A 21776-nucleotide genomic window follows, 5' to 3' on the forward strand; every position below is an offset into this window, starting at 1 on the left:
CAAGCGCCCGCCCGGGTGGGGACCGGCGTCCTCCAGGGGCAGCACCCCCATCCTTGCAGGTGCCGCACCTGCGAAAGACCCGCGGGGCAGCGGCCTCGACCCCTTACCTGGGCGGTGCTCCCCCACCTTGCCCGGTGGGCTGCGCAGGCCCGGCGAGCTCTGCTGTCCCCCGCGCTGCCGCCGCGTCCCCGGCACCAGCAGAAGCTTCCAGGCAGCGGCGCGAGGCCGCCGGGCCGCTCAGTGCTGCCCCCAATGGCGACTGGCAGGACTGCGCTTAAAGGGGCCGCGCCGTGGGCCTGGGATGCGTGTGCCCCGCTGGCTCCGCTGGTTGGGGCTGTGGCTGGGCGTGGGGTGACGGGCTCTCTGCAGCCTCAAGGGCAGGCCTGGGGTCTAACGAGGGGACCCGGGCCCAGGGAGTACCTGGCCGGTCCTGCCAGCCGCCATCTCCAGGACACCTGCCCAAGGGCAGCTGGTGGCCTGGCAGGCCTTGGAGCGGAAGCCTGGAGGAGGCCCAAGCCCTGGCCCGCATACAGCGGACAGCTCCCGGAATTCACGCCTCGGTTCAGCCCGGGCAGGAGCAGATGGGCGGCTCCCTACCCTGCTGGCCTCTGTGCTGCAGTGCTGGAGGTGCCAAGCCCTCCCCAGGTACCTTGGGCCAGATGGGCACCACCTGAGTGCCTGCAGCCTCCTGTCCCCAGGATGTCCAGCTTCCCCAGGCAAGGGCACGTTCTTGCGCTCCCCGCCTCCCATGTCCAGAGGCTGCCCCTGGGCAGCTCTGCACATCCATGAACTGCGTGGTGACATCCTCCCTCCAGGCCCCTCCCACACAAGATGATGAGCAGGAAATACTCTAGCTTGGCAGAGGAGCGGGTCACCGATGCCCTTGGCTCCGAAGGCTGGGACCTGCCACACTGTGGGCCCGTTAGATGAGGGGCCCTGGGCAAGCTTCAGGTCAGCGTGGTCCCCACGTTAAGCGGGTGCTACAGGGACAGTCGACCTCACAAACTCCGGGCTAAAGGGAGCCCCTAAGTTATCTGGGGCCCAGGCCCCGACACCTGCCCAGTGACCGACGGCCCGCCACCTCCTGGGTGCGAAGCTCTCTAGGTACAGGAACTGGGGAGGGGGAGGCCCGGCCACCAGGCCCCGCTTCCGCCTTTACAGGCGTAGTCTGCAGTTCTCAGGGCACCTGTGGGGTAGGGGGCGGGGCAGGGCCCTGCTGACAGCTGGCGGGGAGCGGCCCGTGGGGTTAGGCTTGAGTGTCAGGTGGGAGCAGGGACACGCAGCTGCCCTCAGAGGGCCGGACCGGGCTCGCAGGCTGGTGGCCGTGCTGGCCCCACCTGGACGGGGCACGGCACGCGTAGGGCTGGGCCTGCTTGAGGCTTCCTACCCCAACAGTAGTCCTCTCTCAGGGAACAAGGGCTCCGCGGCCTGAAGGTAGGGAGCTCAGGACCTTCCTGCCCACCCACGCCGACCGGGGGCTGGGGGCTGCTGGACCCGTCCCAGTTGGGCAGGGGCCCCGCAGCAGGAGCAGCATACACAGACGCGCGGTGAAACAGGAGAGCTTTATGGTCCGAGTGGTGTGGAAGGACAACGAAAGGACACGAGTGTTGAGGGCCTCCCCGCTCAGCCTGCGCACGCCCGAGCTCGGGTTCAGGTGCAAAGCCGGTCGCTGTGCCTGGAAAGAGCTGCCCCCAGAGAGGCGACAGCGCCGCCTGCCCTCTGCGCACAGGTGCCCCGAGGCCGAAGCGGAGGCCGCTGCATGCAGCGGGCCTGGGTGAGTGCGTGCGGCGGGCCGAGGGCAAGCAGGGGCCGGGCAGGGCAGGCGACGGGCACAGCGCCCCACCCCTGCAAACAGCCTCACGGGATTCCTCGGCCTCAGTCCCATCCCTGAGAAGCGCTGGGGGCCGGCTGCCCCTCCCCGCAGGGCAGGCCGAGCGCCCCCAGCACACGCGGAGTGCCCTGCGGCCTCTGGCGGCCAGGCCTAGAGCTCCTCGTAATCGCCGCCCCCGCGGAGGTGGCCGCCCGGGGCCCCGCCCCCCAGGAAGGCCTCCAGCTCGTCGACCGCAGTCCTCTCTGTGCCCCGCCGCCGCCGCCCCTCGCTGCCCTTGTCCCCCGCCTGGTCCCTGCTCTTCTTACGCCTGCTCTTCTTCTTCGCGGCCTTCTCTTCCTCCTGGAGAGCGGGGTGCAGCGTCACCCAGGGGCTGGGAGAGCAGGGCCCGCCCTGGGGCCCACGCTGCCCAGGGGCACCCGGGAGGGCTCAGGGAGTGTGTGTACCTCTCTGCCCTTCTTCTTCTTCTTTTTCTTCTCCTTCGAGGGAGGCTTGACCTCCTTATCTGCACGGATAAGATGCAGCGTCAGCTCCCCGTGGACCAGAGGCCAGGCCCTCCCCGGGCCTCCCGGAATGGTGTGAGCACAGCCCAGAGTGAACACCCAGCACCTCAAGCCTCTGCCCTGGGTCTGGGTGGGGCCCTGGCTACAAAGGCAACAGGAGCCACACTTCAGCACCAGGACAGGCCCGGGAAGGTCCTTTCCTCTCCACTGCGGGGACGAGGCGGTTCCAGGACCGGCCCAGGTGACGCTGCTGGGCTCGAGCTGCCCAGGGTGGAGGCTGGGGATGGGGCAGGGAGCCGTGGAGCTGGCCAGGGTCGTCATGGAGCATGCGGGCTCAGCAGCCTGGAGACCATGCCAGCTTTTTCCACGGAGGGCCAGCAACGCAGGGCCGGACCGAGGGTCCAGAAGAGCTCGCAGCAGCGCTGCCCACGCCGCCAAATGCCTCCCGTGTGGCCACTCGGTCAGGTGCCTCAGCTGCCCATCCTTCCAGCCTGGTCCTGGCCTGAAAGCCTGGGATGTCGTCAGAACACAGCCGGACCCCAAGCAGGACAGAGAAAGAAGGGACTGGGCTTCCGGCCCCGCGGGATGGCCTCGCTGCTTGCGCCCCTGTGCTCCTGACCTTGCTCCTGTGCTCTGGGGCCCCCAGGTTCAAAGGCACAGGTAAAGGGGTCAGAAACATGGCCCCTGCCTGGGACAAAGTACAAGTCACCAGTGCCGACACAGCTGGATGCGGAGGGAGGGGCAGGCGTGTCGCCCCGCAGCTACCTTCCTCGCTGCTCTCCTTGTGGCCCGTGTCCTCCAGCCCCAACCCGAAGAGATCCGAGTCGTTCTTCAGCCTGAAGGAGGGCGCGGGGGGTTTGGGGGGCGGGGGCGGCTGGACAGGGCCGGCTTCCTCGTCGGTCACGTCCGAGAGGTCCTCTCGCACCGGGAACTCACCCTGGAGAAGGAGCGGGCAGGTGGGCCGCCGAGCCCCTCCCCAGTTCCCTGTCACGTGACTCCGTTAAGGCGGCTCCCGCACGGGCCCCGCACCGTGGGCTCACCCGGAGTGACGACGGCCCGAGCGGGGCAGCTGTGACGCCGAGGTCCCCCGCCACATCCTCCCCAGAACAGGGGCAGCCTGGGCCTGGCACACGCAGCCCCCTGCGGGGCAGCCCTCCCGGCTCACCCAGGCTGCCCTGACTCATGCCCCGCGAGACCCCCGCCACGTTCTCGCGCCTTCCGTGCCTTTCCGCCATTCCCCACCCACCACGCGCCCTGGACTCGGAGGCAGCGTGGGTGCCAAGGGCGGTGCTCACTGCTCTGTGCCGAGCATCTGAGTCACTCTCAAAGTCAGGGTCGTCCACGACGAAGGACAGCATCTGGGCGGCAACAGGCCCCTCGGGGTCGCTCTCTGATGACACCTGCTTGTCCTCCCCCTCCTCCAGCCCCGGAGAGGAGCCCTCGGTGGGGGGCTTGGTGCCGCCTGGCCAGTGGGGCTCCGTGGCCCTGGGAGCTGCGTCCTGGTGTGGCCTCGAGGCCTTCGTGGAGGAACTGCAGGACGCACAGGAGGGTCACGGGGTCTGAGGCTGCCCCCCCCCAGGACACCCCTTCCCTCCCACCCCCAACATACCGTTTGGTCCCTGGTTCAGAGCACTTCTGGGGGGCCAGGACGGTGGCCTCGTGGCGCCCTGCCGCCACCTCTTCTTCCTCCTCGCTGGACAGAGTGATGTGCTCCCTGGGGATGGGGCCCGTGGGTGGCAGGGGCCTACTAGGCGGCTTATCTTCAAGGTCCACGTCGTCCTGGAAACCCGCCACCATTGGGTTCCCTCCTGGGGCCTCCCCATCACTGCAAAGGACAGGCAGGGCAGTCAGAGGTCACGAGGGGGGTACGGAGCGCCCACCCTGATCTCCAGGCCCCTCTGTGCCAGGCAAGGGCCCTGACGGCGGGGTTGTCCACCCTTGTGTGGACGCAGCAAAGGGGGACCCACTTTGAGGGTGGCCTTGGGGGCTGTTCTGTGTAGGGGACCCACCACACTGCAGCAGAGCTGTGGCAGAGGTCGACAGGAGAGCAGGCGTGAGGTGGGCTGAGGAGAGGACAGAGATGCCCGTGCGGTGGGAAGCCACGGCGGGGCCCGCGGGTGGACATCTGAAGCGGGTGCCCTCCCGTGGGGTGGTGGGGCGTGGGGCCCAGGGTGATGAGGGGCCCGGTGATGCCGGGGCCCTCCCTTGGCAGGAGCACAGTGCTGGCTTCGGTCCGGTGTTTTGCACTTTGGGACACGCGGTGACGGTGGAGGTGGAAGAGCGGGTCTCGCTCGGGCTCAGCACCGGGAAGGGAGAGTGTGCGCCGGGCCTCGAGCCTCTCCCGTGCGGCCCTGACGGGCCGCCCCTGGGGGAGAAGCTGCCAGCGGCTCTTTGGCCCCCAGGGTTCCTCCTTCCACCCGGCCAATGCCCTCAAGTGGCATCAGCCCAAGGAGGTCACTGACAGGAAGATGCCGCTGACAGGCGGATCACCGGCAGTCGGGGAGCCCTGCTCCCTCCCTGCAGGTGTGACGCTGCCCTTCCCTCAGTTCCTCAGGCCCAGCTCTGCTTTTGTCCCCAGCGCCCAGATGCAGGTGGGGTGCCTGTCCCCTCTGCCCGCCCAGTGCCAGGGAGGCAGCAGAGTCCACACCTGACGGGGGCCGAGGGCCAAGGCTGAGGACGGCAGCAGCTACCCGCCCGCCTTCCGGGCCCTGCCCTTACCTGTCACTGTCCTGCGGGACCTCGGCTCCAACTTTCTTTTCATCCTTTGGCGGGGCTACGTCCTCCAGGAAGCTGCGGTCAAGACTGTCGTCAGGAACAAAGTCCTCCACGTTCTGGACTCTTGCCGGGGCCTCTGAAGCTGGGGCTGGCTCTGTGGACAGCAGGCACCAACTCTTGCCCAGCGCCCAGCCCAGCCGGGTCCACCCCAGGCCGGGTCACAAGCGGGACGCTGTGTGGCTAGGCTGTGGGGACGCCTGCCCAGCAGGAAGAAGGGGGACCGCATCCTGGTCGGCAAGGGCTCCCGGGGCCAGGGAGACAGGGCCGCGCCCCACTTGGGATGCCTGTGCCCACCTCCCGAGGGCCGCTCCTGGGGCGTACCTGGGGGTGAAGGGGCCACCTCGGCCGCCGGCGAGGTCCCGAACAGCCGCGAGATGATGCTACGCCGTGGGGGTGCGGCGGGGACCAGGGGGTGTGCTGGGGCTGGCGGCGCCTCCGAGGGGCAGGGGGGCCCCGGACAAGCTGAGGGGGCTTGTAGGGGCGGCTGCGGAGCCGGCTGGGGTGTGCTGGGGCTGGAGCTCCCTGTGGACACCGCGCTCAGAGGCACCACAGGAGATGGGGAGCCCGAGGACGGACTCTGCCCGTTGGTGGCCAGCGGGGACGCGTGGCCACGGCTGCGGGCCTCCATCATCTCGAGGAAGCTGCGGGCAAACAGGGCAAGGAGTGAGAAAGCCACCTCCCCGCGTCTCTTCCTGAGGCTCCTCAGAGGCTGCTGCTGCTGTGCTGGTGGTGACGGGGTGTCCCCGCTCTCAGGCTCAGAGCCCCTACCTGCCTTTCCAGAAGGTTTCCCAGTGCGGGCTGGTGGCAAACACTGCAAGCGCCCCGAGGGCAGGGGGTGACAGGTGCAAACACAAACACTGGCTGGGAGTCTCTTCCCGCGAGGGGAAGGGTGCGTACGTGTGTGCAGGTGCGCGCGTGCGGACACGCAGGCTTTGCTGTGCCCCCGCCCTATACCCCCTGACCCTGTTTCTAGGACCCACCTACAGGGACAGGCTGCAACCCTCCCAGACAGGGAGGGGCCTAGACCCGGGCAGCCTGGGCCCGACTGTCCCACTGGCTGAGGACCCTGGTATCACCCGGGCCTGTAGCAGGGCCCTCCTCCCGTGGGGTGTGGAATGGAGAGCCGGCCTGTGCTTGTGGGCCGGGGAACCGGGGGGCCGGGGGGCCTGGGTCGGCCGCCCTCACCTCTAGGCTGGTATTTGGGCGGGGGGTGGGGGGAGGCAGGACGGGCGAGGCACTGGGTCCTGGCGCGGGCTGCGAGCAGGATCCACCCGGACCTCGTCCGGCCCCCCAGCCGCTCGGGGAGGGCACAGGGACACCACTGCCGAGCCCCCCCCGGCGCCTTCTTCCAGTGGCCTGGTCCCAGGGGCTGCCTGCGGACGGGCGCTGCGGGGAGGCTCCAGCTGCCACCTCCCCAGGGACGCTCTGCTCGGTGACACCGGGCGCCCAAGCTCTCAGTCAGAGGACACCTTGCAGGAGCTGGTCAGCCCCAGGGTGGCGTCCACGGTGAGGCCAGCCTGGCAGCCAGAGCAGGTGACCACCCCGCCCCCCCGAACGACTCCTACTGTTCCAGAACCGGCAGCTGGGTCTTTCTCTGGAGACCCAAAGGCCCTTCCTCGAGTCCATCTGGGGCGGCTGGGAGGTGCGAGGGTCCTGCCTGGGCCGCAGCCAGAGCCCGTGCTCCAGGCCGTGAGCACAGGTGGGGAAGCAGCCTGCTCCCTGCCCCCCAGCCCCGACATCTGGGTAGTTCAACAAAACAAAGGAAGCACCTGTCTTAGGGGTGGTTCGGGGTTAGGCCTTCCCCCACGAGCTGTGGAAGGCGGACGGGCCTGCTACCTGCTCTGGGTGCCCCAAGCCCCTGCGGGGGCAGAGGAGGGCCTGCCCCCCACCCGCTCGGCAGTCCTGCTGGAAGGACAACGCCCCTTCCTCCACTATCACGGACCAGGAGATTTGGTTCCCACCCCACACGCCTTCCAAGGTCAAGGAGCTCTCTCCACTGCTATCAATCTCGGAAACCTACGTCAAAACAGGGACGGGGCCTCGGCTGGCAAACGTCAGCGTGGCCGGTCTTGCTGGGGCCTGGGGTGGACACGTGGCCGGGTCAGCGGCTCCCCCTTCTGCATGCCAGGTGGCCGACAGGCGGGCCGGTCTGGACAGAGGCAGGCTGGGGCCGGGCAGCTAGAGCGCCTACAGCCGCACCGGGCCTGCACGCCGTGTTCCCTCCACCCGCGCAAGGCAGGCAGCTGTCTGGGGGCAGCTGCAGGAGCACCTCAGTGAACTGAGGGCCACACCGTGTGCCCGTCACGCCCTGTTAAAGCAGGCCGGGCCCGAGGTGCTCAGCGGGCAGGGGGCGGCAGGGCCCTGGGGTGTCCCACCTCACATCCTCAGGGTCAGGAGGAGCCCGGTATCTGCTTCCCAAGGAAGAGCCGAGGCCTGACAGCGCGGAGCGAGCCACCCTCGGCCCCTTCCCACGGGGCCTGGACCGCATTCAAAGCGGAAATGACTCGGTTTCTTTGAGGAACACAACTCCACGCGGACAGACCTGCCCGGGCGGGTAGCACCCGTGCTGCGGCCCCGCTAAGCACACACCCGAGCTCAGAGGGAGGCCTGGCCCCCAGGGCACACGTGTCACCTGCCCGCAGAGCCCTGCCTGCAGGGTCTAAACGCGGAGGGCAGCCGCGGCCGACATACATGTCGTAGTTCTGGTCCTCGGTCTCCTGCTGCACGGACAACTCCTCCAGCGTGGCGTCGATGTCCAGCTGGTTCGTCTCCAGCTGCCGCAGCAGCGTCTCTCTCTACAGAAAGGAAGCAGACGCCTGAGCTGGGACCGTCACCGCGGTGAGCCACCCCTTCAGCCTGGCACCCCTCTCGGCTGGCCCCTGATGGACGAAACCACCTCAAGCCGAGTGCCTGGAGCCGGGAGCCCGCACGGCCTCGCCCAGGCGGGCTTGATGCCTCGGCGGCTCTGCAGGGCTCCAGGGGCAGAGGTCGTGATGTGAGCGAACCGCCCAGAGAGGCGGCGCCCAGTTCACACAAGGTACCCCGAGGTGTTAAGAAGCCCCAACGCTTGCTGAAAAACACACGCTTCCTGCCAGCCCCAGGCTCAGCGGCAGCAGCAGCTTCCAGCTTCCACCCTGCCCGATGCCACCCCCCAACCCACGCTGGGGGTGTTCTCCTGCCATTTGTGTGCACGTTTTACTTGCACAGAAAGTTAAAGGAACCCCTACAGGCGACGTGGATCAACACCCAGGAAAGGGCGCCGGCACATCTGCGAGGTCTGGACACCCTGAAAACGCCCGCCGCCCTGGCCTGCAGAGCCCTCGTCTCTTCAAAAGAAGGCGAGAGGAAAGGAAAGACAGCTGCTCGCCCGAGTAAGTTCTAAATCCTTTTGCATAAAGAACAGAAGCCACTGTGGCTGCAAGGGCCACGGGTCAATGTCCCAGTGACAAGCCATGTGGGTGACACATGTCCCCGCTATGTGATGAGCAGGGCAGTCACCTCTGGGGTCTCGCGCACAAAAGCCCATCACCCATCTGAGGTCAGAGAGACCCTGAGCCAGGCACGTCTGAGGAACCGTCACGGCCCAGCACAGCCACGGAAGAGTGACCACGACGTGTGGGGTGGGCCGGGTGGGGCCCAGGACAGAGGGCTGGCGGGAGGTGCCAACAAAGCCTGGTTCTGTGGTCTTGATGGGAACACTGTGGAAACACGAGGCTGCAATCGGGGAACTGAACCGGGGCACGGGAACCCTCTGCGCTCTCTGCAAACCTACAACTGTTCCCAAATACGAGGGTCAATACCGCCAACAGCAAAGGGCTGCACAGCACGGGGAGGAGGGCAGGGGCTTCTCGGGCCCATTCCGGGACCTGTCGCCAGAGAGGGGCCAGGTCCACGGCGGGGACACAGCGGCACGGCCACCGGGAGGATCTGAGGCGTCCTGATCTGGGTGCCGGGGCCGAGTGCACCTCCACGGTGAGGACGGACACACAAGGGCCCCAGCAGGGGTCAGCGCAGAGGGTCGCAGCTCCCGGGAAGAATGTGTAAGGACACCCATGTTCTCCCGCAGCTGGGTCCGCGGTTCCAGAAAGGCCCAGGTCCCAGACCACCAGGCAAGGGGAGGGGACAGGGTGGGCCATCCAGCACCCGCACGTGGCATCCTAACTGATGGCCTCACTCCAGCCAAACCACCAAGCTGCCCGCCCGCTCGGGCCCCATCCCTGCGCCACAGCGGCCCTGGCAGATCCAGCCCCACCCCCTGCACCCTGCCGGCAGGGCTCACCTGAAGCTGCAAGAATGGGATATTGAAGAACCTGTGCAGGTACTTGAGACCGAAGCTGTTCTTCATCGAGGACTCAGCGTAGCGGAAGTAAGAAGACCCTGGGGGCCTGTTCATGAAAAGCACGGAGACACGAGAGACGGCGGTGGCAACGGGCAGCGTGGCGTGGCCCCGCCGGGCCGGGCCGGGCCGGGCCACCCTTGGCACCAGCAGCCCCTTGCAGGGCTGAGCTGCCTCCCGTGGGTGACGGGCTCACGGTCCCCGGGAGGAGACCTGAAGTTCAGAGGGCTCTGCTTAGCCGGGCGCCCACCCGGGGACGCCTGGACCAGGAAGGTGCTGCCTGCCTGCCCCGGCAGGACCCCGGTGCACCATCCCCAGCGCCTGGCCCCGGCCTCAGAGATGGAGGGAGGCCGCCCCCACCTGGCACCTGGGACTGCTCGGTGCCAGGAAGCCAGCTGCCCACCCTCGGTCCTGCCCACCCACACGCCACCCTCCAGGGCCGCGTCCCCATCCCGGAGGGGCAGGGTGCGGGCCGGGCGGGGCAGGGAAGCGGGGGCGCTGGCGCACCTGGGGACCCGGGGCCGCGCAGCTGGGTGGGCGGCCAGGGCTCGAGGCAGAGGAGGGCGCAAGCAGGAGCGTGCCAGGTGGACAGGCCCACCCGCAGCAGCCGCGCCCGCGAGCTGGCACCCACCTGTCCAGGTTGTCGATGAAGTCTCGCACGTCGTCGGGCAGGATGACGCGGTGCTCGCCCATGTCGCGGTAGTTCCCCAGCACGCACACAGGCACGTGCATCGGCACTTTGGGAAGCTCCCGGAGAATGTAGTGGAAGGTCCTCGGGAGGCACACGTGGGGAGAGACCCGCCTTAGCTTCCGCCCCCGGGGAAGAGTGCGGCTGAACGGCCAGCGTGCGCACTGCCCACGGCCAGCCCTCAACAAGCACTGAGTGCCCTCCTGGACGCCCTCGCGGGCCAGCGCCCTTACCACTGCTTGGTGATGTCGAACATCATGACCACCCCGTTGCAGTTCTTGTACACGTCCAGGAACTCGGCATCCAGGGCCATCTCGGACTCCGCCTAGGGGTGGGGGAATCGGGCCTCAGAGACGGGGCCCCAGGCCAGGTCCCACAGGTGAGCACCCACCATCTCCTGGGAAAGGCTGAACAGGACTTTTACAACTGAAAAGACAACGGCTATGTTCATTTTGCGGAAAAAACCCGCAGAAGCAAGGTTATCTGGAGTGGAGGCCACATCGTGCCCGCCCTCAGCCGAGGGTCTCCCGCGTTGGCCGTCGGCAGCGTCCTGACCTTGGGGCTCACGGACGCCCCACTGCTGGGACAAACGAGCTGAAGAAACGCGTTGCAGAGCTGAGGACGCACGTCCCAGAGAACCTTCCAGGGCGCACACACCAGGGAGGCTGCGGTGCTGGGGGCAGTGGCAACATGCCCACAAAGACCACACAGACCTGGGCCGGGCAGTCACTGAATCTTCCTGTCCTAAAAGGGAGTCCTAAAGGCTGCCCGCTGTCAGGAGGCCGTCTACGGACAGGAGGACACGGGGAGAAGGGCCCTTGGAAGCCATCAGAAAGCTCTGCAGACGGGAAGGAGTGCTAGCTGGCCCCTGACTTCTGTGTCGAGGTGGCGGCCGTGGTGAGAGCCCTCTCGGAGCCACACTCATGCCCACGTGTGCCCGGGGCCACACCTGAAGGTATGCCTATGCTTTTAACGGCTGAGGCCTTTGTAACACGGATATAAAATTTGGCCACTTCGCCTGAATACCTCTCAGGTCACCCCAACTCCGAGTAGGGTCTGGCAGGCGTCCCTGACACAGAGCAGCAGCTCAGGTGACCCCAGCCACCCCAACGCGACCAAGGGCAGCACGGGAGTGGCCACTGAGTCCACCTGAGTCCACCAGCACAGATGGAGTCCTCAGGAGGGCCAGGCCAGGCACGAGGCAGAGGGGTCTGAAGAACAGATGCCTGCTCACAACCCCCCACCCGAAACAGTGGGCCACGTGGGAACAGACGCAGCTCACCTCCTGGGGGTCATTGTCCATCTTCAAGGCATCACCTCGCTTCTTGCATTTTCCTTAAGACAAGACGCAAAGTCAGAGGGTGGAAGTGCAGGGCCCAAGGACGGCCTGAGGGGGTAGCAGCCCCCCCTTGTGTCCCGCCGTCCCCATGCCCCTGCGCCCACCTCCAGTAGGTGCCTTACGGGCTGGGGTTGGAGCCCCCGGGACCCTAGGGCTGGACACGGCCGGGAGCCCAGGGAGGCCACGGAGGCTCCCTGAGCCGGTGCTGAGGGTGGACGAGCTGGGCTTGGGGCCAGGAAGCCGTGGAACCACCTGAGCAGTAGGAGCTCCCATGCCCAGCCTCCCCTCCCTCCATCTCAGACGTTTCTGACGGGAGGAAGGACCACTCGTCACCCTAGGGTCCCGGGGCCCTCAGACTCAGAGCAGCGGGCTGGGCGAAACCAACAAACCGGGGTTCGTTTATTAGAAGGCCGCCCTCTGCCTCTTCCACAGCCTCTCACCGCCCTCTGATCTCGTCTCTGGAGGCGCCCCAGCTCAACAGACGCTGGCCACCTCGCGCCCTCCCAGTGGATGCCTGGGGCCACAGGGTCGAGGCCCGAGCGCCACGACTGCCGACAGGTGTGGCCGGAGCCCAGGACGCGCCACCACCGCCCGGCCGCGAGCGGAGCGGGACCTGGGCCAGCGCTCCCGAGAGGAGGGCCGGGCAGCCAGAGTTATGCCGCGCCCGCCCCCACCGTGAGGGGCGCCATCTCTCAGCCGCTGCCACCCCGCTCCAACTCGATGCCCCTTGCTGCTGTGGACGCGCCTCGGACCGTGTCCAGCAGGGGACCAGTTAGGGCGGTGGAGAAGGCACTTTTCCTTCCCACTCTGAAGATTCCCGCCCGAGGGGGACCAGATGACGGAGCTCTGGGGATGCTGAGCACTCACACGGAACGCCGCCCCTGCCCCTGGCTGCCAGCACGCGAGCAAGCCTCCTCTCCGCACGGCAAGGAGCTCTGTGGTGAACAGCCACCCAGGGAACTGTGGCCAGCCCATCACTGCCCCTCCACGGGCGGGAAGTGGGGTGCTCGGAGGTTCCCAGAACAGGGCAGCGTCTGCCTCTGTACCATGAGGCCGGTCCCTCCACTGAAGACACGACATGCTGCTGCGTGGAAGGGGTCCCGTCGCCAAAGACAGAGCCCATTCTGGACGTGGGCATCCCGTCCCGGGTGAGGGCAGAGCCAGGGAGCCGGAGCCAGGCACGCGGGGGCAGGGGTGTGGGATGTGCCGGGGCACGGAGGGCAGCCTGGCCCGAGCGGCGGCTCCCCCTCACAGCCGGGATGGCGGCTGGGCTGCAAGGGGCTGCTTCCTAGCGCTACCCGGCCACACGCACACAGGACGCAGTGCAAGCAGTTTGGAGCACGAGGCCCCTCCAGGCCCCATGGGGTTTAAAGCATCCTGGCGGCAGCAGCCCCAGCGTGGTGCTCGGGCTCAGGGCAGCAGCCTCCTCACCCGGCTCGATGCGTCCTCGGAACCCAAACCCACCTCCGAAGAACGTGGTGTAGGCGAGAGCGCGTCTCCCGCACCAGAAATCACAAGCTTGTAGAAGACAACGTCCTTTTGTCCCTGAAGGACGGGAGGAGCTATAGCAGGCCTGTGGGGTCAGAGGCCAGGCCTGGGGGTCGGAGGTCAAACCTGCGAGGTCAGACCATGGTGTGCACAGGGCACCGGCCCCAGGGAGGAACATGAGCATCACAGAGGAGGGGCCTATGGCCTGGGGTCAAGGAGAGAATGAATGAGATGAAACGCTGGGGGCGCAAATGCCCACGCGCCCCACCCTGCCTGCCTGGTGCACACAGGCACGGCCATTTGGGGTCTGTGTGCGTGCTGGGGTCCCCGAAAGCTCACGCCACTTCAGAAGCCAAGGACCCTTGGCTCTGGGCACAGGGGCAGGAACAGGTGGGCTGCCACACCCACGGTGCTGCAGGAAGGGCTCCGTGAACAGCCCCACAGAGCCTCTGGGTGTGGTCCGTGCCTGCCCTCCATGGCCATGTGCTCAGCTCAAGCGGGCGGAACAGGTGTTTCAAGAGCAAAGACCATGGTGCCCCGACTGGGCAGCACTGGGTGCTCCATCCTGGACCACACGCCCGGAGCCCGACGGCACGGTCAGCAGAGAGCCAGGCCTCCGATGGCCCCTGTGCCCAGGAGCCAGAGTCAAGGGACCGAGGCGCCAGGAGGTGACGGAGGAGGGGCCGCCAGCAAGGGAGAGAGGACAGCTGTTCTCCACAGCACAAGCAAAGCTTGAAAGAGAAAAGCACGCTCATAGAAGGATCCGACTTACCTTTGTCAACTACATCCCAGACTTCAACTTTCACGATATCATCAGTGGCTAAAACGGGGAAAACAGTAAGATCAGCACCCAGTGTGAACTTCCGGTTTCAAAGATGGGCTGCCTTCAGGGGCCGTGTGGATGTCACTGTCCCCACTCGGCGCCTCCCCAAGGGCCCCTGCTCCTGCCCAGGCTGGCGGGCGCTGTGCCCAGGACACCCCCTCCCTGGAAGGCAGGGAACAATGTGGACACCTCCTCAGCTGACACGACCCCGTGTCCCTAAGGGTCCCGGGGGCGGGCTCGTGCCCAGCCAGGCCCCAGGCCCCGCTTCTGCAGGAAGGCCCAGTTCCAGTGATTCTGTCCCCGCTCCTTGGCAGAGGTCTCCGCCCTACCGCGTGCGGGGGGCCAGGGGAGCCGGCTCTGGGATCGGCCAGTCTGGCGTCAGGGCCTGTGCACGTGCCTGGGCCGTCAGCGGCTCCACCCGCCGCCCCAGGGGCTCCGTGGGGCAAGGGGAGAGGCGGGGAACTGCCAGGCACCTGCCACCAAGCTGCAGGGCACAAGAAGTGCGCTGTCCCCGCCAACTTCACCCCAAACCGGGAAGGCGTGCCCTAGGGGGTGGGGCTTCCCTGTGCAGCTGGCGGGCAGGGCAACACTGAGTCCACACAGCCGTCCTACGTCGCAGCCTGGCCATCCCTAGGAGGGAGTCGGAACTTCTACAAAGGCCCGTGCGTCCTGCTGTTGGCCCGCTGGATTTTTTTTTTCAACGAAAAGGCATGTTTAAAATGGCTCAAAGGTCTTTGCTTTCTGGCTCCTGAGCACGCAGAGTGGATCCTCTCCCTCCCAGCGGGGCGCCCCACGGTCGCTGTCCCCCAGGGGCGGAGTGGAGGTGCCCGCCACCTGTGTTCTGCCCAATCAGGCAATCTCGCCCACAAACCCCCTCCCAGGACCCTGTGGGGACTGGCACTTCACAACTGCCGCCGAGAGCTGGGCTCCAAGGCCCAAGGGGCCTCTGTCTGCTGGGGCCCAGCACGCGCTGCGGCCGGGATGGTCCCTGCCCGGAGGCTCTGCCCCTGGGACGTCCGAAGGGCCGGGCCTCTGGCCCCGCTCCCCAAGTGGACCGAGTCTCCCGCAGGACAGGGGACTTCAGGGTGACCCCAAAGCAGCTTTGATGAGCCCCCAAGTGCACGCGTGTGCGGTGTTCCTGTGACGACCCCAGGTTGGGGGAGGGCGACGGGAGGAAAACCCCGACCCAGCAGGCCGGTGCCCGCCCAGACCCGCGGGAAGCCCGCCCCGCCCGCCGCCGCCCTCACTTTTGTAGCTCCAGTGGATGCTGGTGACCTGGATCTCCTGCGTGGGGATGTACTCCTCCACGAACTTCTTGCCCTGCAGCCGGTGCCACAGGGCCGTCTTGCCCGTGTTCCTGTCCCCTCGGATCACGATCTTCACTGCGGGGGAGAAAGCACAGATCAGGCGAACAGTCAAGGCAAAGGCAAACTTGCACTCCATCGACAGAGTCCGAGCACGGCTTCTTGTGCACAGACGTGGTCAGCGTGGCGGGCGAGCCAGGAGAGCTGAGTGAGGTGGGCCGGCCGGGAGCCCCCGGAGGGACGAGGCCGTGGGCACACGTTCGCTCCCTCGGGGCACCGGCAGCCCTGCTCTCCCCCAGGCCCCCGACGGACTTCCTCCGGGGCAGGTGGTCGACCTTGGGACTCTGCACTCAGGAACGCAGTGCTCCAGAGCCGGGTGCCCGTGGGGCAGGTTGGGGCAGGCTGTGCTCAGCTCTGCAGGCCCCACGATTGCCACGTCTGCTCTTACTCTACTTTCCCAGAGCCCTGGCATCTTCGGTGCAGGATTCTACAGGACGCAAGGCTCCTCAAGACCACGTTTGGGGTGACAACAGGAAGCCTGGGTTCTACTTTGCTGCTCAACCAGTATTTAGGAGTGTGGACGTGGAGGGCTGGGGGCAGCGTCTCCCCCACTGGCACCGAGCACCTGGCAGGGCCGGCGTAGACTCCGTGTTTCTCACCCGGTCATCCTCTAGGGTGCCGTCTTCTAAGTTTTCAATGTGTTGGCACCAAGTCGTCCATGACGTTTTATGTTCTAGGCTTCGTGGTTGCTGCTGTGTACTCTTCATCCTTCCGGATATTTGTTTTGTCTTTTTAATTCATCTTCCCAGAGGTTCGTCTAACTTGACCAGTCACGTACACACACCCTGTGTGTTTTGTTGGACGCCTCCACTGATCCTTCTTAAAAACCGCTTGCTTCTGCTTTTTTCTTTGTCATTTACTTCCTTTTACTTTCTTGAGGTTTATCCTGTTCTTCTCCTGGGTTTTCACTTTGTATTCTCAGGTCGATGACCACCACAAGTATGTGAGTGTTCGTTATCACTGGATTACAAATACTTCTTTGACCCATAAATTATTCAGAAATATTTTTAAGATTCCCCCCGAAAGTTGTACTTTTTTGTTATTCCTATCCAGTTTTACTCACTGTGGCCAGAGAATGTGGTTTTTATGATACATATTCTTGGGTGTCTGTTCGGACTGTCGGTTTTAGAACGCTCCTTGGTTTGAGTGGGGCTGGGTGCAGACACCTGCTCTTTACTGAGTCTTCCTCTCGCCCGGCCGGTTGTCTGACCTGCACCCAGTGTGAGTCCCCACAGCTCCAGCACGAGGACCCCACGGGTGCAGCTTCCTTGTGGCTGATATTGACCCACTGCTTGGTTCCACAACCCTGCTTTCAACCTTTCTGTGCCATCGTGTGTTGGACGTGTCTCTTACACACCACACAGCCAGAAAGAAATCAAATCGCAGTCTTTCTTTCACTGGTGCGTCTGCCTGTTCACATTCCCTGGTTGCCAACAGAGGCGGGTAACCCCCTCCGCCACATGTGATCATTTCCAGTCACTGCCGGGGTTCCCTCCCCTCTTTTCTGCCTTCTTTCATGTTGGGCGAGGTTTGTTTTTTTTTATTCCTCTTTTGCCTGGTATTTATTTGGAAGATTTGAGATCTACTTCTATTCTTAAATTTTTAACACACACCTTTGCTGCAGTAAAGTCTGAAGTTAATACGGGTCCTTGGCTCCCACTTACACACAGCTCTGGTCACGCCATCGTGCGTTACACGCTGACTGCTAGCGCTCCGGCTTCTTCTCTGCACGCCCCACGGGGGTCACGATGCCTGTTCACCCATTTCCGTGCTGACCGGTGCCTTGAAAACCTCCTCCATCTCCCGAGCTCCCCCTCCATCTGTCTGGAGTACCTCCTCCGGGATTTATTTCAGCAGGAACCTTCGCCCAGAAACTGTCCATCTTAGACTGGAGAGGGGTTTAATCGCACTCACTTGGTGTAGATTTCTAGGCCGACCAGGATTTCGCCTCAGGAACGTCTCCACCACCATCACTGTCAGCGTGCTGTCAGGCTCTTGGCTGTCCCTCTGCTTGCACCGGTCGCTTCTACAATTTTCCTCTTTGATTTTGCTGTCCTGAAATTCCCGTGATGTGTCCAACTCTGGGAGTTTGAAAGCCCTGGCCTTGGGTTTCTTGGAGTTTCATGTACTCCGGGAACTCCAGAAAGTCCTAGCCTGCACTTCTGCAGTAACTGCCTCTTCTCCATCCCTGCTATTCTTTCCTTCTGAGACTCAGATCACACGTGTGTGGGCATCGCTCAGTTCTGGGCCCGCACCTCCCTGCCAGGTGCCAACTCCACCTTCAGCTATTATGCTGCTTTGCCAACCTGCCGGCTTTTTGTTTTCGTGACCGTGCTCTTTCATTTCTGGAGGGTCTCTTTGGTTCTTTTTTCAAACACTGCTTGTCTGTCCAGAGTCTTGATATAATCTTAGAACTGTTTCCTTCTTTTATATCTTCACCAATTTTAACATATATTGATATTTGTTGTCTATTCTGTTTTGAGAATGCAAAGTCTTAATTTTCTCTCTTCAACTGAAATCCTTTTAAAATTTGAAATTTACTCTTCAAAAAAGTTAATTAGAAGAAACCGTATAACGTCAGAAATAAATAAAATGATCTGGTTTCATCCATTAAAAAAAGGAATCGGCCTCTACTTTTTTGGTTTGGTTTTGTTTTGTGTGTGTGTGGTACGCAGGCCTCTCACTGTTGTGGCCTCTCCCGTCGCGGAGCCCAGGCTCCGGACGCGCAGGCTCAGCGGCCGTGGCTCACGGGCCCAGCCGCTCCGCGGCATGTGGGATCTTCCCAGACCGGGGCACGAACCCGCGTCCCCTGCATCGGCAGGCGGACTCTCAACCACTGCGCCACCAGGGAAGCCCTGGCCTCTACTTTTAAATTAAAAAGTCAAAGCAATCTCAGAACCTTAGACATTGGCTCAGATAAGCTAAATAAGTGATTCACTGAAAAACCCATAATTAAGATTCACCCAAGAAGTGATGAGGAGCCCTTTACTTAAGAAGCATGTGGCATGCCAGACGTTTTACTAAACAGAATAACTCTCTATTTCTATTCTACGTCTTTTCTTTTATTCTTAGTAAAGATACAACGCAGAAGACACAGGGATCTACTACAGGACCCAAGAATCTCTTCTACTCCCTGATTCAACAGTAATTCACTCACACTGCCACACATTTCCTGCAAGACAGGGAATCTTTTTTTTGTATTTTCATACAAAAAAAAAGAAAGTATGGTTTATCTTGGATGCAAATGATGCCATCAATCACTCTGCAGGAGGCACAACTGAAATCCAACGATGCCCTTTCTCCGTACCACCAGCAGGGATCACTAGACAGACGCCCAGCTGGCCACCTCCTCCTGGACAGCCCCTCACCCCCACCGCAGCAGTGGCTCCTCTGCTCAGAGCCCTCTAAGGTGTCCCGTTCACAGAGTCCCCAGGATGCTGTGAGGGCCGCACTTCCGTGGCTTGGCCCCCCCGTGCTTCTCTCTTGACCTCGCTCCGCTGTGACCCCCTCGGCCCTTCTCCACGAGGCCCAACCCCAGCCCCCACCCTACTCCATTCCTCCGCCCTTCAGGTGGGTTATATGGTTACCTCCTCATCATGTTTAGTGCCCAGAGTCTGCCTTTCCACGCCCACGAGAATGGAAGCTCCACAAGGCAGAGACTGCCGTCTGGGTTTTCACTGACCTACGCTCAGTAAATATTTGCTAAGTAAATGAACGCTAGGGAAGGAAAACCTATAAATGAAAACGTGGCAGATCACGGGCAGCAAAGGCTCGGGAATTTGCAAATCGGCCCTGCTGGGGCAGGTCAAATAGTTTGCCAAACACAGCTGTTTATTTCCGAAAGAAAAAGCTCTCTTACCCAGAAACCAACCTTTCAAAGGTTTCTTGGCAAGGAAGTGTTTAACTCCATTTTAAGTTCTAGCACTGAAATCCGACTGGCCAGGACTCTGGCTGTCCCGATGTCTGGAGGCTTTCTCAGTAAGGAATGCAGCCTGGAGCAAGGGCAGTCCGGACGAAATGCACAAGACCGGTGCTTCCTCACTGGACCCAACACAGGTAGAAAGAGCAGACCAACACAGGTAGCATCCTTCCACTTTACACGCGAAGGACTTTGAAACCATGGACACCGTCCAATGTCTCATTTGGGTTTTGATTCTAAACAGGATGTGTATGCTGGGGCTCTGCATGGGTGTCACTTCTCATCGTCATAGCAATTTAAAAGAAAACGACTTATCTGCCCCAGGAGGGCAAGGTTCTGTAAGAGACACTCATCAATTCTTACCCATAAAAGTCCTGAGTCTATAACTATCATATTGCTGGTTTGCTCCCCTAAGTAAGATGTTTTGGGAAATACATATTAGAAATGTTCTATTCTACTGACTAATAAAAAAATTTAAAAGTTTCAAAATTGCAGTATTGGCCAACTACAGGGGCAGCATCACCCTGAAATGTCCTGTGGGCACAGCACCCCGTTTCTCTCAACTGCACCACCTTTCATTCATTTTGTTACAGATCAGAATCTGCCCCCCTTCTCCCCAGCTTCCTGAGGCGGGTCTCTTCTCTGGAAGGACTCCAATGTCCTTTCTACTTTTTTACTCCTGCCCACCAGGGAGTGCTTTTCCAAAGGTGAACATTTTTCAGGTCCAGTTTCCAAAGGACTAAGATTAAGTTTTAAAAAATAATACCATAAATAATAAAATTAAATAAGGGAACCAAAGGTGGATTGTAAAGACTTGTGTAAATGAGTATTTTGACTTACTAGTCTCTTCGTGGAATGTGAGAGAAATACACACAAAATTGGGTAAAATACATGCAAAACGATCCCTCTTTTAAACCCAAAGTCTTTCCAATCAGTTTCTTAATATGGTACATTGTTACTGAAATATGGGTCATCACAGAGACTGAAAGGTTCCCCTGAAAGTAGCAAAGGGAGGAATGTCCAGTATCTTGTAGCAATATATGTAAATACTTAAAGAAGGAAACAATTTAATGCACAATTTAATTAAAAATTAAAAAATCTTTAAATACTGCTAGCAAAAAGCCAGCAAGATGGAAAAACTTTAAAGAGGTCAAGAGGACAGTTAGCCTCTAGGAGCTACACAATTTACATAATTTATAACTGAGGACTGGAAACGACCTGGGCTTCAGGGCATGTGGTAAATAACTCCTCTTTCCCGTAGGAGAAAAGAAATCTCTACAATAACAAGTAAGAGCCTGTGCCTTCTGGAGCTTTTCTAAATATATCCCTTACAAATGCTTCTTTTTTTTTAAAAAAAGAAGGGGCAAGAATGTGCGGCGTAGCTGACATTCCGTCTTCAAACGGGGTACGAAGTCTACAAAGAAAAATCCCATAGCTCCAACTACAAGAGCCAGGGGAGTCCTCCGCTCTCTTCTCTCGCGGGTAACCCCACGGTTCATGGATGCAGAGCTCCACCACGCCCTTTAAGAAGCGTCACACACTACAGACTCTCCCCACGTTATGTAAGAATCCCTCTTACACGAGGTCACCTGGGCCAATGAGGGTACGGCAGACGCACCGGGAACCGCCTGGACCAATTTCACTCGAAATGTCCCATCGTGCCAGCATTCCTCGGGAATGACCCACAGGTCAGAGGGGAGCGCCGCGGGCCGAGGAGCCCACCTTCTGGCCCTGGGGTCCTCTAGGACCTCCTCTCCGGCCCGCATCACCTCCCAACCCCAAGGGAACGCCCCTGGGGCACCCGCAACGTGCCCGGCACAGGTAAGGGCTCAGCTCACCTGCACACAGACGGCGAGGCCCTCGGAGCGCGACGGGCCCCCCAGCGCTTCCCGGGCGAGGCCCGCCCCGGTTACCACAAGTCCTGGACGGCGCGGCCGGGGCCTGCGGACCCCGCGGGACGGCGCCCCCTGCACCCGTGCCCCCACTTCCCATGGGCCCCCGCAGGAACCCCACGACGGGCCACACTCACTGTTGTACTGCACCCCCTTGGCGAAGCGCCTCTGCAGCGCCTGGTTCATGGACTGCAGCCCGGCCGGGATGTTCTTGTCGCGGCCCGGAGCCTGCTCCGACCCCACCAGCTTCTTGAGCGCGGAAAACATCTTCCCGCTCCCACGTCCGAGCCCGGCGCGGCTCCCGAGTTCAGCAGCAGCAGCGGCAGCGGCGGCGGCGGCGGCGCGGCACGGATCGCACCATGTCCCGGGCCCCGGCGACCGGGCGCCTGCCTCGAGGGCGCCTCAGGGGCTCAGCCGCGGAGGCTCAGCTTCGGGCCCCGCGGCCCCCGGCGCGGCCGCTCTGCGATCGTCAGCGCCGCCATCTTGGCGCCGGCTCGGCGGGGCGCGCGGCTACGGGGCTCCGCGAGGGCCACGGGAGTGCAGCGCGCGGAGAGATGCGCGTGCGCAGAACGCTGCGGTCGCGGGGCGTGCGGCTACGGGGCGCCGCGAGGGCCACGGGCGGGTGGCGCACGGAGGTGCGTTCTCGCGCGGGGCGGTGCGGGTGCGGGGCTGCGGACTCCGCAGTCCCGCCTTACGAACTGCCCCCAGGGTTTCAGCTCAGCCCGGACCCCCTACGCACTTTTACCCCTGAACCCTCGGGCCCAGATCCACACCGAACACCCCACTTCCCCGCAGACTTCCCAACGCTGTCCCCCACATCT

At 62.8% G+C, this 21776-nt stretch overlaps 1 protein-coding gene across 2 annotated transcripts; it reads right to left on the reverse strand.

The window, feature by feature from the left end:
* Positions 1–1548: 1548 nt before the first annotated feature.
* RABL6 (RAB, member RAS oncogene family like 6) lies at positions 1549–21450 on the reverse strand. Of its 2 annotated transcripts, XM_024126503.2 has the most exons (15): positions 21093–21450; positions 15028–15162; positions 13730–13777; positions 11413–11465; positions 10364–10455; positions 10074–10214; positions 9386–9491; positions 7798–7901; positions 5428–5747; positions 5050–5200; positions 3941–4156; positions 3627–3861; positions 3097–3268; positions 2275–2333; positions 1549–2170 (listed from the first exon to the last, which is right to left on the reverse strand). In XM_024126503.2, exons 1-15 carry the CDS (start codon positions 21220–21222, stop codon positions 1982–1984), a joined length of 2151 nt encoding a protein of 716 aa, XP_023982271.1. In that variant the 5' UTR covers positions 21223–21450; the 3' UTR covers positions 1549–1981. The 2 variants fall into 2 exon arrangements, with proteins under 2 accessions (XP_023982271.1, XP_028353450.1); XM_028497649.1 differs by lacking the exon at positions 15028–15162.
* Positions 21451–21776: the final 326 nt, after the last annotated feature.

This window comes from Physeter macrocephalus, chromosome 13 (genome assembly GCF_002837175.3).
Source record: "Physeter macrocephalus isolate SW-GA chromosome 13, ASM283717v5, whole genome shotgun sequence".
Classification (NCBI taxonomy): domain Eukaryota; kingdom Metazoa; phylum Chordata; class Mammalia; order Artiodactyla; family Physeteridae; genus Physeter; species Physeter macrocephalus.